At 54.1% G+C, this 16831-nt stretch overlaps 1 protein-coding gene across 10 annotated transcripts in view; it reads right to left on the bottom strand.

Annotated features, from left to right (window-relative positions):
• The window catches only part of Vwf (von Willebrand factor), a 138444-nt gene that overhangs the window by 28770 nt on the left and 92843 nt on the right, over positions 1–16831 (bottom strand). For 9 of the 10 annotated variants that reach the window (XM_087214183.1, XM_087214181.1, XM_087214180.1 and 6 more), the window contains 9 exons: positions 13097–13199; positions 12655–12729; positions 11384–11488; positions 9930–10135; positions 8430–8579; positions 3988–4107; positions 1823–2003; positions 1101–1141; positions 628–744 (listed from right to left, as the gene is read on the bottom strand). In XM_087214183.1, the coding sequence (XP_087070309.1) occupies positions 628–744; positions 1101–1141; positions 1823–2003; positions 3988–4107; positions 8430–8579; positions 9930–10135; positions 11384–11488; positions 12655–12729; positions 13097–13199 (1098 nt within the window). Of the gene's footprint in view, positions 1–627; positions 745–1100; positions 1142–1822; positions 2004–3987; positions 4108–4745; positions 8105–8429; positions 8580–9929; positions 10136–11383; positions 11489–12654; positions 12730–13096; positions 13200–16831 lie in introns of those variants that run through there. The other variant, XM_087214185.1, reaches the window with a different exon arrangement.

The following is a 16831-nucleotide window of genomic DNA, read 5'->3' as shown; positions in this document are numbered from 1 at the left end:
TAAATAAAAATAAAACGGTGACATCGCTTGGTACCCTATAAATATGTACAATTTTATGTGCCAATACAATTATTTTTAAGTTAAAAAATAAACAAAACCAAAATACAATTTGAAAAGAAGTGAAACACAAATTTTCACCTACCAAACTAGAAGTGCTGGGTCTCACCTGGAGGGGCATTTGAACATGCAAAGTCATCATGACTCGGCAAAAAACACAAGAAATATTTTAAACCACTTAATCCAATAATCGAAGGCTGGCCTTCATGCCAGGAGACACCCATCCAAAGCAATGTTTGTGCATCACTATTGTCTGAGACGAACTGGACTAATTTTTAATGTTTTCAAAGGACGGTAGTGATGTTTCTTTCAGTGTGTTTGAAAAGATAAAACACTATAAACATAGCATCATAAGCCTTGCAAGTATTGTAAGAAAACACAGGAAGAAAATGTTTAAAATTTACAGTACTAAATTATAATTATTTCCCAGAGATGAGATTTGGATGGCCGACATGGTTAGTCTCCTATTGACAGCTGTCGGCTGGTTTTCATGATTAGAAAATAAGGCACGATGCATTTAAAGACCCCTGTGAGGTCAATCGCTTGGTCCCACCCCACCATGTCCCTTACCTGTGGGCAGGCCTGGCAGGTGGTCTTCCTGCACTCCAGTTTGAATCCAGAGACAGCGCCGCCCTGCACAGTGCAGTGGCAGGTGGTGCATTCGTCCACCAGCACGCTCTTCCCGGGCTGCAAGCAGAGGCTCTGCTCAGGCTCCTCGCCGTGCCTAGATGCGGACCTCTGCCCACCTGAGCCATCTCCCACTTGCCCACGGGAGTGGTCCTCCTCCCAGGTCTGGTGGCCATTCCCTGCCCACCCACCTCCAGTATGGACATGGAAGGAGGGAGGCCTTCGTGTCACCCAGGGACAGAATGCAGCACAGCAGGCCCAGCCCTGGGGTTGGGAACAGCACTGCTTGGCTCGGGATGCCCAGAAGCCCAACAGGCAGTGGGAAGTGCAGCGGGAGGAGGCCTCCCCGCTCCTCTCAGGCTCATTGTTCCATGTGGAACCACAGGGCCCACCCTCCCGACTGCCATCCAGCTCACCCCGATGACAGTGCCGTTGACCAAACAGGCCTCCACGGGCTCTGCGGGGAGAGAACCAGGCGGGGCTGTGGACTCAGCTCCCAGACCAAGCTCGGGGCTGCCCCAGAACTTTCTCCCATCTCCATCAGCCCTTCCTTCTACTGCGCCCCACCCCTGGGTGCAGTGGGTCCTCCAGAGAGGGACTCGGGCCTGCCTGACCCCTGGCCACTCAGCCAGGGCCAGAAGAGTGGCTCCATCTCCAGGGGGTGGTGCTTGTTTATCGGAATTTAACTTAAGGAATGGGTGAGTTTCTGAAAGAATGAAATTGTGCTCTTGGAACTTTCAGTCCCAAAAGAAACTCCCACAGGGCACGCAGAGCAGAGCTGGTTTCTGGTGGTCTTGCTGGATGGCGTCTGTCTGCGGGTAGGGTTGGGGGTGGCGGATGGGAACATCCTCCTGCACTGTGCAACACAGAGTGGTAGAAAAGCCGGTCTCCAGAGTCAGGGACACCCTGGGCAGAATCCTAGTCCTCCACCCGAGAAGGCGAGAGACAGCAGCAAAACCATCAAATCATCAGCACAGAGCTGGGCCCCTTAGGGAAACTGTTCTATTTCTCTCCTTATCTGCTCGCTCACACATGCATGAGAAACAAATGGAAAGATCCCAATCCTGCGAAGAGTTCAGGAGCCAGAAGAGGAAGGAGAAGCCGGAGGTGGGTTCAGGCCCCGCCCCAGGGGTCTCACCGCAGTGGCAGCTGGGACAGCACTCCGAGGTCCTGCAGCTCAGCTGGAAGCCCACGGGGCAGGTGGGCACGTCCAGCTGGGGGCAGGAGACATTCCTCTGCTGCACAAAGACCTCATCCTTCACTTGGACGCACTCGTTGATGAGGCAGGGGTCCTCTGGGGAGGCCCAGCGGGAGCCGACCTGCAGAGCACAGGGACCAAAGGCCCAGACAAGGGTGGGACCAGAGCCCAAGGCAGTGTGCTGCTCTCAGGGAGCTGCGCGGGCCCTGGGGTGAACCCCGGCCCAGCACTCCAGTCCCATCCCGAATCAGGGTCAAAGTCAGCCTGAGCAAGACCCCAGCTCAGAGCCATGGACCCACCTCCTGTGCCACCATCTCCAGCCAGCTGAGCGTGCAACTAGGGAAGCTGGGGCACAAGCCCCAACCCCAGCAGGGGCCCTGGGCTGAGCTCAGTCTCAAGCAGCAGTGTGGCCCAGCAGAGAGGGGGTGCAGAGTAGGCGCAACCGTTCCCCCCCCTCCAGGGTAGTCCCCACCTGTGTGGGGAAGTGGGGCCAGCCAGGGCCGGGAGTGCTGGTCCTAGACCCTGGGGCTCTCCAGCCTGTCACTGGAGCGACGGGCTTGCACAGGGTGTCCTCCTCTGGAAGCCCAGCGGCATGGCAGAGAACTAAAGGGCCCAGGACCGTGGGCTTGGAAGACCTGTTATAGCTGGGCCACCCTTGCAGCCAGCTGGACACATCAACAGCTGCCACCGCCCTGCTTGGCCCCTGACCTACCTCTCTTGATTCCTGGTTCCAGATGAGAAGCAGAAGATGCCACGACTCTGTGAGCATTCTCTCTGCCTTCCCCTCCAACTCACTATGACCAAACCTCCCTGCTGCAGGCCACTGCTGAGCGCCGACCATGGGGCCCATCACTCAGACCCCTTCCCAGTGCCCTGCCATCCCTGATGGGTCCCCACAGCGGAGCCCCTGCCAACACCCAAGTCCTGCTGGTCAGATGGAGATGGGAGGTGGAGGAGCGAGGCTCGGGCAGCCCTGTGTCTGACCAGCAACAGCATAGGCAGGAATGCTGCCCCTCACCAGAACCGAACAGGCTCTGGTCCAACCTGGCCTCTGGCTCGGGCTCAGGGGGACAAAATCTGCCTCAGGTCCAGATGGACAGGAAGCTCACAACTAAATGGGTGGGAAGTGGGAACATAAGGATGGGAAATAAACAGGCAACTTGGATTCCAGTAGGGGAGATGGAGGCAGGAAAAATGCGTGGATCATTCAGTCATCGCCGTGGAGGGAAAGCCGGGGCTGGACAGAAGACCGCCTGCCCGTTCACCCTAAGACTTCCTGTCTACAAGGCAAAGTCCACTTGGTCTGACTGAAGGAGACAGAGCCCTAGCACCGCCACCCCCCTGTCACCGAGGCTCCCAGGACCCAGCACTCTTCCCTTCTGGTCACAGAACTGCCCTCGCTTAGCCAGGCCCGGGGACTGAAATTCCCGAGGAGAGACTCTTCCATGTTTAGGAATGGCCTCATAAGCATCCAGAGTCAAAGCGAGCACCCATGGCCACAGCAGAGGCAGCTGAAAAGCTGCATCAGAAGAACGAATTTGGCTGGGATGGGGCCAGACAGGAGGGGACAAGTATCAGAAGGTGGGGAGCCGGCAACATGCAGGACACTGGAGCTGGACCTGCCCAGGTTCCTGAGGGACTTCAAGAACAGAACTGCTGCTTGCTTCTCTGGGTTATGCATTCTCCACCCCCCTAAAACCATCAGGGTGGCATCGGTAGAAATCAGTGCCGAGGTCCGAGGCCCGGGCTGACGTGGCACAGAGCAGTGCTTGCAGCCGGCGGAGCTCTGGAGAGGTGCCCGGTCCACAGCGCAGGCAGCAGGGGAACACGGGACCTCAGATTCCAGGGTGAACAGGAGACCATAGGTCTCAGGGAGGGGACAGGGATTCTCACAAACCCCACCAAACCGGAAGGCCGCACAGCCTGAAATAGTTCTAGGGGTACAGCAATCCCAGCTAGAACCTGACCAACACCAACAGCCTGACCAAACCCCGAGAGGAAGCCAAAGGCAGGGAGTGAAAAGGACGCAAAACAAACACTGGACCACAGAGCGGATTCCAGCCAGGCAAGTCCCTGTCCTCCCCACCCTCCGGCCCCAGACCTACACTCTTCCAGAGAGACCCTACGTCGCCTACATCGCCCCTTGGCGACCCGAGCTGCAGCTCGCAGGCGGACGGCAGGCACCTTCCGCAGCACTCGCCTTCATGGAGGACATAGGTAAAGCCCTGGGAAACAGAAGAAAACAGAGTAAGGTGGGAACAGCTAAGACCCCGGTGTGCCCATCTGCCCTTCGCGCATGGAGCCCTGGGGAGGCTGAGCTGGTCAGGCTGGCGGGTTCGTCTGTTGGACGCTGGCCTCAGAGCCATGCCAAGAAGGGGTCCAGGAACCTCAGCCACTGGGTCACCATGCTGGTCTCCTCCACCTGAAGAGACGAACCCTACCCTCTGCAGGTTGTGTCTAAAGACCAAGTTCCAGGCCCTGAGGGTACTGAAGAGGTCCAGGGTTTGCTTGCAGCAGCTGAGTCTCAGACCTGTGCCCTCACTGATTTGCAGTGCCTGAGGTCTCCTCTCTGCTCCAACGGGGCTGACCCAATACCAGATAAGTGCCTGAGCCAGCACCTCTCACCCTGGTTACGGCTGGGACCTTAAACGTCCCCAAGGCGCACATGTGAACAGCTTGGTCATCTGCCTGTGGTTCCACCTGGAGGTGGCAGAAGGTTTAAGAGGCGAGTCCTAGAGAAAGGACGTTAGGTCACTGGAGCTATGGCCTGGAAGGGGATGTGGAGACTCCAGCCCCTTTATCTCTCTTTCTCTCTCTCTCTCTCTCTCTCTCTCTCTCTCTCTCTCTCTCTCTCTCTCTCTCTCTCTCTCTCTCTCTCTCTCCCCCGTTCCCAGCTGCCATGAGGAAAAGTGCTTGGTTCCACTACATGGCCCCTGTCCCATTATAGGACCAAAAGCAACAGGGCCAACAGACCATGGACAGAAACCTCTAAAACCATGAGCCTAAATAAACCTTTCCTCCCTTTAACCTTATTCTCTCAGGTGTTTTGTCACACAGCAGGAGGCTAACGCACTGCTCTGGTGGGGGGGGGGGCAGGCTTCCCCTGCAAGTTTCTTGCCAGCTGCCCAGCAGTGCAGGGGGTGCAGCACTCTTTACAAAGGAAAACTGAGACAAGTGAAGAACAGAGAGCCCGGGAGGGACCCTTGCATCCTGGACTTGGTCAGCCCATCTTGCTCTTGAATCTGGCCCTCCAATCTGGTCAAAGCCTTAGAAACTTGGATTGAAAAGCCACGTACAAAGACTCAAGAGTGACGAAAGACAATGACAGTGCAGTTGTCCCAGCAGCCAAGGGGCAAAGAACCCAGGCGAGGGCTTCGACTCGGAGCGGCATCCTGAGGCTGTTCAGGGTGGCAGTGTGCATGCCAAGCCTGCAGGCCTCCCGAGCTCACTCCCAAGCAGGGCCACATCAGGAGAGGCACACAACACTGCCTCCCCCGGGACAGCACAGCACTCCGGAGACTGAGCTCAGGTTCACAGTGTCTCCGTGGGACCTATTGACAGCTCTACCCGCGTCACGGCAGTGCGCAGTCAGCCATCCCCAGCTTCCCTCAACTGAGATTCCAGTCAATTACCATGCACCAGTGAGGCTCTAGGTACCAAGGAGGTGCCGACCAACCAAGACGCCGCAGTCTGCCTTCCCTCCGCTCCACACTGAGGCGGACGTATGGGTGCCGTGCAGGTCTCAGAGTCTGCAGGGACCCCGGAGAAGGCACTAAAACCTGTAGAGCCTCCATGTGTAACCCTCCGCACAGGCGCTGATGTGTGCACTCCTTCTGTCTTCCGGGGCACGGTGTCAATATCCAGACCGAACACCGTGATCCCAAAGACCCCATCAACTTCTCATCTCACCTGCCCCTGCCATGCCACCAAATTTAACTTCCACCATAGCCGCCCAGGGCTCACCGTATGTTCCCATCTCTCTTTCTTTCCCTTTGCTCCTCCAAACCCTCCAGCTTAGGCAAACACTTGCTGCATCGTATCATAACACACATCTCAGGTCCTTCTCCTCACTGTCTTCTCCATCCATTTTCACTGGTTTCCCAATTAAGCAGGACTAATATCCACCCAACCTGAAGATCTATGCCACTGAAAAAGAAATTCCTAATTCACTTATCAGTACACTCTCTGATGTGAGATTGCTATAGCTGACAGGGAAGTGGGAATGTGGAGCTCGGGTCACCCTTCCCTGGATCACACTGGCCCTGGCAGCCCTAGGGTGGGCCCTGGGCATGGGGTCAGCTCAGCCCAGGCAGAACTGGCGGTGCCCATGTGAACACTTACTGCATAGCCAATCAGATAAAAGTGCACCACACACAACTGTGTGCAGTGCATAATACTCGGTAACAAATGACTGCTGAAATTTTATCATTATTTTAGAGTCCGCTCTTTCTGCTTATTGAGAGAAGTGACTGTAAACAACACATTGTGTTACGGGGCAGCCGCCTCACACCTTCCCTGTTCAGTGCATACCTGACTGCATCAAGAGGCCGGGCCCAGGGACCAAACCTTATTTGGGCTCAGTTTCAGAGGTTTCAGTCCACGCGCAGCTGGCTCCTAGGCAGGAGCAGGTGACAAAGGAAATCTGTTCACCTCGTGGCAGGCAAGAAGCAGAGAGAAAGCAAGAGATACAGAGAGAGGGAGCAGTGGGAACAGGACACACCCTCCAACAGCTAGCCCGCCAGTGACCCACTTTCTCCAGCTGGGCCCTGCCTCCTGTTAACCCAGGCAGCAGCAAGTCACGGGCAGATTGATCCACAGATGGGATTTCTGCTCCAGGGATCCAGCCACCTCTCTGGGTGCCCACCTGAGAACATTACTACACTGGTGACCAAGTCCTCCACACTGAGTCTTCGGGGGCTCTAAATACTAGAAATGCCCCTTGCTTTCTTCACACCATTTTTCTGACATAAGGAGGGAGAGCTATAGAGAATCTTGTGGAAAGTGTGTTTCTTAGTGCAATCTCAGAGCCAAGAGTTCTGGACGGATTTCCCCCTCTACTTGCTCCCAGCCTCCACACCTGCTTTCCTTTTGGAGCTGTTAAAAGCAGCCACAGCCTCAGGACAGCCAGGCTCAATCAGGTGAGCCACACCCTCCCCTACTCACTGGCCGGGCAGAGCCAGGGCAGAGCCCCTTGGTCCCTGGGCTCAGCTGAGTCCACTGCTTCTCTTCTTGAGAAGTTGACCCACAAAACCCAAAGACCGACTAAGTCAGACTGCACAGGGTGAGCTCCAGGTCTGAAAAGCCGTGAAGAGTTGGAGTCAGACTCTGCACAGCTATGTGCACATGAAGCTGGTAAGAAAGCACAGCCAGTTCACAGTGGAGCTGGCCTGCAGTGTCCAGACAGAGAGAGGGCCAGGCAACAGGCACAGGACAGAGAGAAATGTCACACTACTGCACTGCCCTCCCTCATCTCCTTCTCTTCATTCCCTCTGTCTTTCCCTCAAGTCCCCTTTTTATTTTATCTACCTTGAGAGGAGGGCTCTATTCTTTGCAATCAAAACTCCCTTCTGCTACAAAACACCTTGAACACGTTTTATTTAAATGACCCCTCTTTATCTGATAACCTTACTGCCTTAACTGCCCATGGCCTGCGGAAGGCGATGGAGGCCGAGAGGCTTCAGTGAAGTCTCCCAGAAGACTCTCGAGGATTCCATGGCATCCTCTCCTCAGCGGCGCCCAGCAATTCCACTCACCCTCAGCACCAGCAATGCAGGCGCGAGAGCAGAGGGACTGAATGGCTCTGCCACCCTGACTGGACTGCCGGGACCTCCCTCCCTCTGTCACCACAATGCCCACCTCTGAAGAGCATCACCAGCCTGGCCTTCGCTGCCAACACTGGCAAAGCAACTGCAAGGTGTTCATCCCTGCCTGCCCTGGTGACTCGTTTTCCCATGACTGAGGTGAGCCAGCAGCAGAGCCTGACCCAGACCCACAGTTCCCCTGAAGTCCGCTGCTTTCTTCTAGGCACTGATCTGCCTTCATGTGCAAGAATCGGGAACCTTACGGGCAAAGCACTGCCAACAGAATTTGGGGGACACTGCTCATGTCTTCTGGACCTCAGATTTTAAACACGGTCTGAAAATCACCAATCTGCAGAAACACTCCAGTGCACAGACATCAGAGCCATCGGGAAACTGAGAGCAGGCATCTCCTAGAGGGAGGCTAAGGTGGCATAGGAAGGGGGCAGAGAAGAAAAGCTCAGGTCTCCTGGGACGCTGACTCCTCCTGAGTGTCTGCTGAAACCGCTCAGCCCCGACAGCTGTCTGGGGCCACAGCCCTGCAGCAGGCACAACCATTAGCCACGGCCCGAGCCTCAGGGAGGACAGCAGGGCCTCCTCCCGTCCTGCTTTCTTTTTACCCAGCCTACCCTCCTCCCTGCATCCCTCTGGCTTTAAAGCAGGCATTACTGAAGGACCTTCGCTGTCCTCCCCTGTGAGGCCTTCGCCTACTTCCCAACCCCACATAAGCACCATCCTGCCCAGCTCACCAGCCGACAGCTGTCTTCGCAGGGCTTCTGAGAGCACTGGGCCACTCGCAGCCCCATCACGGCATCCTCCATGTCCGTGCAGGTGCACACATCACAGCCTTCCTCCCAGAACTGGCCCACAGGGTACACGGTGCTGTGGTGGACACACACCTGTGGACACAAGGTCTCCATGAGCCAACACAGCAATAACAAAACCCAGTGTGGCCTCTGCCTACATGGAAGGAGGCATATGAAGTGACTTTGTCCTTGTCCCTTCCTTGTCACAGTGCACGGGCCTGGATGGGACACACTGGCTGCCTTGGCCCGGTCTCGTCCCTGCCTCGATACACTGAACTCCTCCCACGCTGCATGGAAGCTGCCCTCATGCTCTCAGACACAGCAGTGTCGTCGGACTTGGAAACCACCCACACCCAGCCCTCGGGAGTGGACTGCAGGAGGAGGAGGACTGGGCAGGGGCCGTGCACATGTGACCCCTCGAGGCCCACAGACGGCAAGGACGGGGACACCTGAAGCAATGTGCCGAGGAATCTGTCGGCAGCATTCTCAAGGACAAATGACCCAGCCCCTTCGGCATCAAAGGCACAGAAGTGGGGTAAGATTGCTCTGCCCTGAAATGACGTTAGAAACTTAACAGACAGAAAGGGCCAAGGCGGAGAGGGCAGGAGGAGGAGCAGAGGACCGTGAGGTGGGAAGTGGCAGCTGCTCCTGGCCCTGGCCCTGCCCCTGCTCAGCAGCTGTGTGCAGGAAGAGCATGGGGTGGAACAGGCCTACAGTGCTGTTTCCGGTCTCACCTAGGGGCTCAGGGAACATAACTGCGGCCACTCTGCCATCCTGCTCAGGCCAGCAGCTGTAACTGTGCTCACTCAGCTCTTCCTGCCTCGAATTCAGCCCACCTCAAGACCCACGTGCCAACATTTCCCAATCCCTGTCCCCTCCCCCAATCTTCCAGGACAGCTCACCCTGCTGGGTCCCCGCCTGAGACTGTCACTCGCACTTTACTTCATCTGCTCACAGAAGAGTGAGCAGTGACTGCCTCTTACATTTCTCCCACAGCACCTAGCCCAGTTGGTACCTTTCTGTTAGAGCATGGGAGTTGCTCAGTAAATATTATTGGACGGGTAGATTGAGTAAACTACTAAATGGGCCAGGGATTTAGTTCAGTGGCACCACGCCTGCCTTGAAACCACAAGGTCCTGAGTTTGTTTCCCAGTACCAAAACAAAAAATACTAACTGGTCTCTGAATAATTCATGTAATCGTATTATCTCCACAGCCTTCCTGAAAATAGAATAGACACAGTGACAGCAACCTGGGCGCTCAGCCATGATGGTGATATAGCAGAGTCGCCATAAATGCCTTTGAGCCCACTGTCCCCACTAAGGCCAGGCGGGGCGCTGACCACCCACCCACCGACCACGGAGCACCAGGATCGGGCAGCGGGGAGGCTGGGAGGTGCAGGGAGGGGCAGGTGCCGGCCATCACCAGAGCCTGGCAGCCCTACCTTGTCGGGGAGGCAGGTGGTCGTGCTGCAGCCACAGTCGTTGGTGAGCGTGGAGGCCAGGTACCCAGGCGGGCAGCTCACTGTGGTGTTGGCACAGCTGCAGGCGCACTCGTACTCCTCACAGCACTGGGTCTGGCGAAGGGCTGGCGTCCGGTGTGGGGGGCAGACGGGCGGGGGCGGGCTCCTACACTCCTCCTTCCTGCAGGCTGAAGGTGGCACGGGTGACGCGCTCTGTGACACCGGCTCCCGGGGAGCCCCGGACCAGGGAGATAAGTCAGACGTGCGCCCCGCCAGCCAGGGCTGGCAGGAAACGCGAAGGGCTGGCAAGAAACGCGACTAGAGCAAAGAGCAGTTGGTCCGCAGGAAGTGCAAAAGCAGGGCAAGGAGTCACTAGGGCTGGGGGTCTCCCGGAGGAGAGGGCGGCCTCGTGGTCCCTGCCGCTCACTCTGCCAAGTGCATCCGGAGGAGGCAGGTGCTGCCAGCCGCTGATCCTGAGCAACACCACATGAGAGTCCCTAAACCCAGGCGGGCGTGGGCCCACCGAACTCGAGGGAGCGCTTTAACACGCCAGCAGCTTGCGGGACCTCGTCCCCACCTCTGTGCTGAGAGCGATGCCCCACAGCTCTAGGCCCTCCGATGTGGAGTGAACGACTCCAGCACTCTGGTCAAATTCAGTGTCATTTTATAAGTGCCAGACCCCATCCCTGAGTCCTTTAACTACTATCTCCAACCGCCTGAGTGACAGTGAGCTTCCCCCTGCCCCGGAAGCTCTGCCCTGAGGAACTCAAGTGAGATTCCAGATCAACAGATGAGGAGTGCACTTCACTCAAAATGGACCCTATGCCCTCAGCAGCTAAATACAGAACCGTTTTTTCCCTTGTCTTACTGTAGCCCAATCCTATGCTCAAAATTATAGTATTTAGTGGTTAATATATAACCCTGCAGAAGGAAAAACCCCTATTAGGCCTCCCTCCCTCTCTTCCTCCCTCCCTCACTCTCTTTCTCTCTCTCCCTCTTTTCTTCCAGCTGGCAGGAAGTGAGCAACTTTTCTCTACCATGCCCTTCCACACCATTCAACCAAGGACTGAACCCACTGAAACCATGAGGTAAAATAACCCTCTCCTCCTTCGGGCTGTGGGTGTTGGATGTCTTGCTCCGGTGATGGGAGAGTGACTAACACAGGTGGGGTCTGGAGCCTTCCTCCCCCCAACCCAAGTGCCTCTTGCTGCTTGCAGCTGTGCCCACACCTGGAACACCTGCAGCTGTGTGCAGCTGGGAGGGTTTGATTCAGGTGTGGCTTTAACCCTTCTGTTACAAATGTACCCCAAGCCCCAATTCAGCTGACTGGGAAACGAGCAATGAGATGATCTCAGACTAGGTCCCCGACAAAGAAGACAGCTGCCCCAGGCCAGAAGAGCATGGGCACCCTGCCCCTGCACCCACAGAGGCCTTACCACAGGTGAAAATGGGTCTGCACTCGCCGGGGTTGGTCAGGGTTGGCTGGAGCCCTCCTTCACAGGGAGGCACTGGGGGAAGGTGGCAGCTCACCAGGTCACACACTGAGGGCCAGAAAGAGGACCACACAGAGCTCAGGGAGGGCACCCTGCATTACCTGTGGGAAAGACCCCGATTCCTGTCCACGTAGATGTCTACTGTTTTAGTTGATGGTGGTAATCAATAAAGACAGGAGACAGGATAAGGACAGGGGTGATAGGATGGACGGACGGACGGTTGGATGGACGGTTGGATGGATGGATGGATAGATGGAAGATAGATGGATAGATGGATGGATGGATGGATGTCACATGTTAAGATCACACTGACAACCCTTATCATCTGGTGGGACTTCCAGGTCTCAACCAAGCTGGACCTCAGTTTCTTCTTCCATAAGGCAGGAATTCTACCTTATTGGGTTACTCTGAGGATTTCATAAAACACTTGGTAGGATTTAATAACACCTATAAAATGGGGGCTTGAGTTAAAGGCCCCCTCCAGTCTTCTCTGCTGCTAGCATTTTAAGACCGACTTCATAAAACTTTTCTCAAGTCAGATCTCCATCCCTGTATGAGTTCTGAGAAATCCCATCAGCATGGGTAAGTTTCTCAGGTTACTGGTTCTGTGCTAGATCCCCCAGCTTTCCCTTGATCTGGGTGCTCCCTTGAAAATCGGCATCACTGGAAGTTTACACACCTGAGCTTTGTATCTTCTTCCACACAACCAATGAACACGTTTGACAGGACAGGAACGCATGTGCTCAAGATTTTCTGTCCTCCCTGAACTTGCTAAATTACACCGTTAGTCATCCCACACGCACCAGGGAGTTGCAGGCCCACCGTGCAACCCTCTATGGCCTGCTGAGATCAGGGGGCCATGTGACAGCCTTCCCTACAGCCAGGGCCCTCGAAACCTTATTGGAAAGGAAAATGGGTGACGAGTTTGAATTTTTTCTTCTCTACACCTCTCCAGCACCCAGTCATCACCCTAATCTTCTACTCTTTATGTACTTATTCCTGGTGGTGGGGATGGACCCCAGGCCACACACACGAGGCAATCCTCAACCCCCAAGCTAGTTCTTCAGACCTCACGCCTGCTCTTAGACTTGACATTTGATGCTCTGCTCTAGAATCTTCCTAGGGAGATGACCCCATTCTGTGGAGCTTCCTTTTAGCTCCCCATCTCCTTTCCCACCACCTGTGCGGGCCAGGCTGGGCCCTGGGAAACCTACCACACTCATACTCCAGGCAGCACTGGCTTCCACTCTGGCGGAGGCGGGCCACTTCACACGGGCCGCACGTGGGGGCTGCAAGAGGAGAAATAAACAGCAATGCCATCTAGAGAAGGCTTCCGTGCATTCTCATTCGCTGAAAACCAGCCTGGGCCTGTGTGGGTCCCACACAGAATCAGACCATGGGACTGGGACAGAAGGGGTCTCCCTGGTGCGTCCTACTCAACGTCTTCCCTTTTACCCTCCAAGCGACACCAAGGCTGGTGCGAGGTGGGGACGGGGGGAGAGTTAGATCTGAGTGTACACTCCAGTGTAGGATGGGCCCTGATTCCAGTGAGGGAAAACACAGGTGGTCAGGGACACGAGCTCCCTGTAACCTCTGGGGACCTGTCCTGCCACACAGGAAACGGCAGCCAGGACACCAGGCAGGGGACCCACTCACCTCGGGCTGTGGGGCAGGGCTGGGACGTGCAGTTGATCTTCCGGCCACTGAGGCAGGTGCAGATCTGACAGGGCTGATGCTCTGGGACCCAGGACTCCAGGAGCTGAGGGAGACAGGGGCTTAGAGCGGGCACAGGGTGCTCACAGAGCAGAGCTCCTGGGGTCAGTGCCCCACCCTGGCTTGGTTTCCTCTCCTAGGATTGGCCTGGAGCCTCCTTATGCCACATGGGTGAGCAGAAGCAGAAAGAAGGAGATGGTGAGGCCTGGGAGGCCAAGGTCCTCAGAAAGACCATCACAGGCTGCTTTGCAAACTAGACTTTAGAATGTAGCCCTACAATGACAGACCACAGACTCTGGGAAACTCTGGCTGCACAGGAAATACTACAGAGAATCGACAAATGGGATCACATCAAATTAAAAAGTTACTCCACAGCAAAGGAAACCTCCAACAGCGTGAAGAGACAGCCCACAGAATGAGAAAAGAAGTTCCCAGCTACTCCTCAGACAGAGGGCTAATATCTACAACATATAAAGAACTCAATTAGACCCCTCAGATTTAAAGACCCAGTCCAAAAATGTGCATCTGAAGTGAACAGACACTTCTCAGATGAAGAAGTATTAACAGACAGTAAGTACATGAAAAAATGCTCAACATAGTTGGCCATTCATGCAAATTAAACCATTGAGATCCCACCTCACCCCAGAAAGAATGGTCATTATCAAGAAATGAACCAATAACAAATGCTGGCAGGGCTGCAGGGGAAAAAGGAACCCCTCTCCATTGTTGGTGGGAGTGTAAATTGGTAAACCACTATGGAAAGCAGCATGGAGATTTCCCCAAAAATTAAAACTAGAGGTTTCATTTGACCCAGCTATTCCCCTGCTAGGTATCTTTCTGAGAGAGTTAAAGTCATCATACCATAGTGATACATGTATACCCATGTTTATAGCAGCACTGTTTACAATACTTAAATATTGAAAATAGTGCATATGCCCATCAACAGATGGATGGATAAAGAAAATGTGATATTTATGTACAATGGAATACTACTCTGCCGTAATGAAGGATACATGTGTTTAGGTAAATGAATGTACCTCGAGACCATAATCATAAGTGAAATTGATCAGACACATAAGTTTAAATATGGTGTTGTTTCTCTTGTATGAGAAACACAAAGTATAAACAAAAAACAAAATGGAAGATAGATATTAGGAAGTAGGAAGAACTTATTCAAATGGGAAGGGGAATAAGAAATGGGGGAGGAAGAAGGAAGAGAGAAGAATTTAAAGGAAAAAAGAACTGAAGGAAAAAGTGGAATTAGAGCTCTTGTTAATTGGGGAGGGGAAAGGGGGTGGAGGGAGGGGATGGAGAAAGGGACTGTCATGGCTGTGTCCAGATGTCCCCCCAAAACCTCAGGCAGTCATAGGTGGGGCTTTTTCAGAGTGGCTGGATCTACAGTGTGTGATGCTGAGATTGATTCATGGTGCAGTGCTAGGATCAAAGGCACTAGGATTAAGGGTGTGAGTGCTACTCACCCTTAGATGCCTGGATAGGATACAAGGGATAGGGCCGAGGATTTAGCTCAGTGGTTTGGCCACCTGCCTTGCAACTGCAAGGACCTGAGTTTGATCCCCAGTACCAAAAAAAAAAAAAAAAGATACAAGGGACAGGAAGAGCTGCAGTCATTTCTTGTTGCTTTGCTGCCTTCTGCCCTCTATGAACAGTTTCTCCTCAGCCAAGCCACCCTGCCTTGGAGCCAGATGATTACGGACAGAAACCTCTACAAACTGAGAGCTAAATAAATCTTTCCTCTTTTAACTTTGAGTATCTGGGTATTTTGTCTCAGCAACAAGAAAAGTAACTAAGACAGAGGCCAAAAAAAGAATTAAGTGTGTTATGTACATGTACACATCCCCAAGAGGAATGTGATCATACGTACTACAGACCTGTACTAGTGAAAAAAGAAAGAGCCACACATGACCAGTGGCTGCCATACTGGGGAGTGCAACTTCGCTTTATTGACACTTGAGGCTGTGCAGATTAGCACAGCAAATGAGTGGCATTTCCTTTCACTGGTGAAATGGTGGCTTCTGGAATAGCTTGGATATTTAACATGGGCTCCCATAAGTGAAATTAAAGATATGGAAGGAAAAAAGCCCTGTCCCACGGGAACACCTGGACTCCCGTACAGCTCATCCCTCTGTGCCTCAGTTTCCATACTTGTGAGGTAAGGGTGCTCAGCTGCCCCGGGACTGGCACAGGGAGTGGGTCACTGTGATTATTTCACGGCCTGGCACGGGGTGATGCGCTCCACCAGTAGGGATGTAGCGCTAGGACTTGGCCTCCTGCCACACTCAGCTGCTGGTTAAGTTTAAACTTAAAATGAAAGCCAGGCTAAGCCACCCCTAAAACACATGTTATTATCCCTTAACCCAGAGGCCTCTAAAGCATCCCCAGGTCAAGGAATCAGGGTATAGCTCAGGAGCAGAGCACTTTCCAGGGCCCCAGGGTCCACAGCCAACCCCCAAAACAAACAGACAAACAAAAGCCTGCAGGTCAGGAAAGTCTTCCTTCTCCCTTTGCCTCCAGTCAGCTGAGGAGAAAAAAAATCTCAGCTCTCCCGATGAGACGCCCGTGCCCAGGCTGCCCTGTCCTGCTTCAGGATGCGGCCCTCAGCCTCGAAACACACCACTGCTTCCATAAACAGCAACGGCTGGCCTCCTGGTAGCATTTGCTGTGTGCACTGCTTTAGGGCTTAGTATGAATTACTCCACGGAATCTCCCTGCCCTCCTACAGTGCCATTTTCACTGCTGTGGATTGAAATCTGGGCCTTCACAGTGAGCTACATCCCTGGCCCTTTTTCATTTTTTATTTTGAGACAGGGTCTTCCTGAGTAGCTGAGTTGACCAGGTTAGGCTTGAACCTGTCATCCTCCTGCCTCAGCCTCCCAGAGTGCATTATTTATCACTATCCTCCCTTTTCCAAAAAGAAAACAAAGACCCTTGCTCTGGATTTCAGGGCTACAGCAACAAAGCTAGGATATGACCCCACAGTTTGTGTTTTTAACCACCATGCTGCCTCCTAGTGAGAACGAACATGCCCGAGGCATTTCTCTAAGGTCTTTATTTCTGCTGTGGTAACCCTCAAGTAAGAACTATTATTATCTTTGCTTACAAATGATGAAACTGAGGCATAGAGGGGTGAAGTAACTTGACGTGGTGGCTCATCAGCATTTGAACCCAGCATTCTGCAATTCACAAGGTCTGGGTGCTCCGGATCTCAGGAAGGTGCAACTAGGAGAAGAAAGGAGAGGACTCCCAGCGGGCCCTGGGGGCCATCGAGGCATGGGAGGATGCTCCAGGCAGGCTGGGGTGGCCCGACGGAGGGTGGGGCAGGGGCTGAAGCCAGTAGGGCCCTTGCATCCTCAGTAGGAGCCTGCACTTCACTTGGGCAGGTGCAGCCCTGGGGATCTGCAATAGGACCTCTGCTGAGGGCAGGCAGGACGCACAAGGGAAAGCGAGGAACCAGAACCGACAGAGCAGAGAGCAGCGAGCAGCGTCCTGTCCAGGCCACTCCAGGCCTGGGCAGAGCCGCAGAGCCAGGCCGGAAGTCAGCATGGCTAAAGTGGGGCAAAGAGAAGAGAGTCCTGGTTTTCTTTTCCCCTCTCTCTTTTTAAATATGGGCTTCAGGTATTTAATTCAAGAATAAGTACCTTTTATGGCTGGGGTTGCAGC

The sequence above is a fragment of the Heterocephalus glaber genome, unplaced genomic scaffold, assembly GCF_053883595.1.
Source record: "Heterocephalus glaber isolate CG9 unplaced genomic scaffold, H.glaber_assembly_v1.0 deba00001444, whole genome shotgun sequence".
Classification (NCBI taxonomy): Eukaryota; Metazoa; Chordata; class Mammalia; order Rodentia; family Bathyergidae; genus Heterocephalus; species Heterocephalus glaber.
This window is presented reverse-complemented; position numbering and strand designations above follow the sequence as displayed.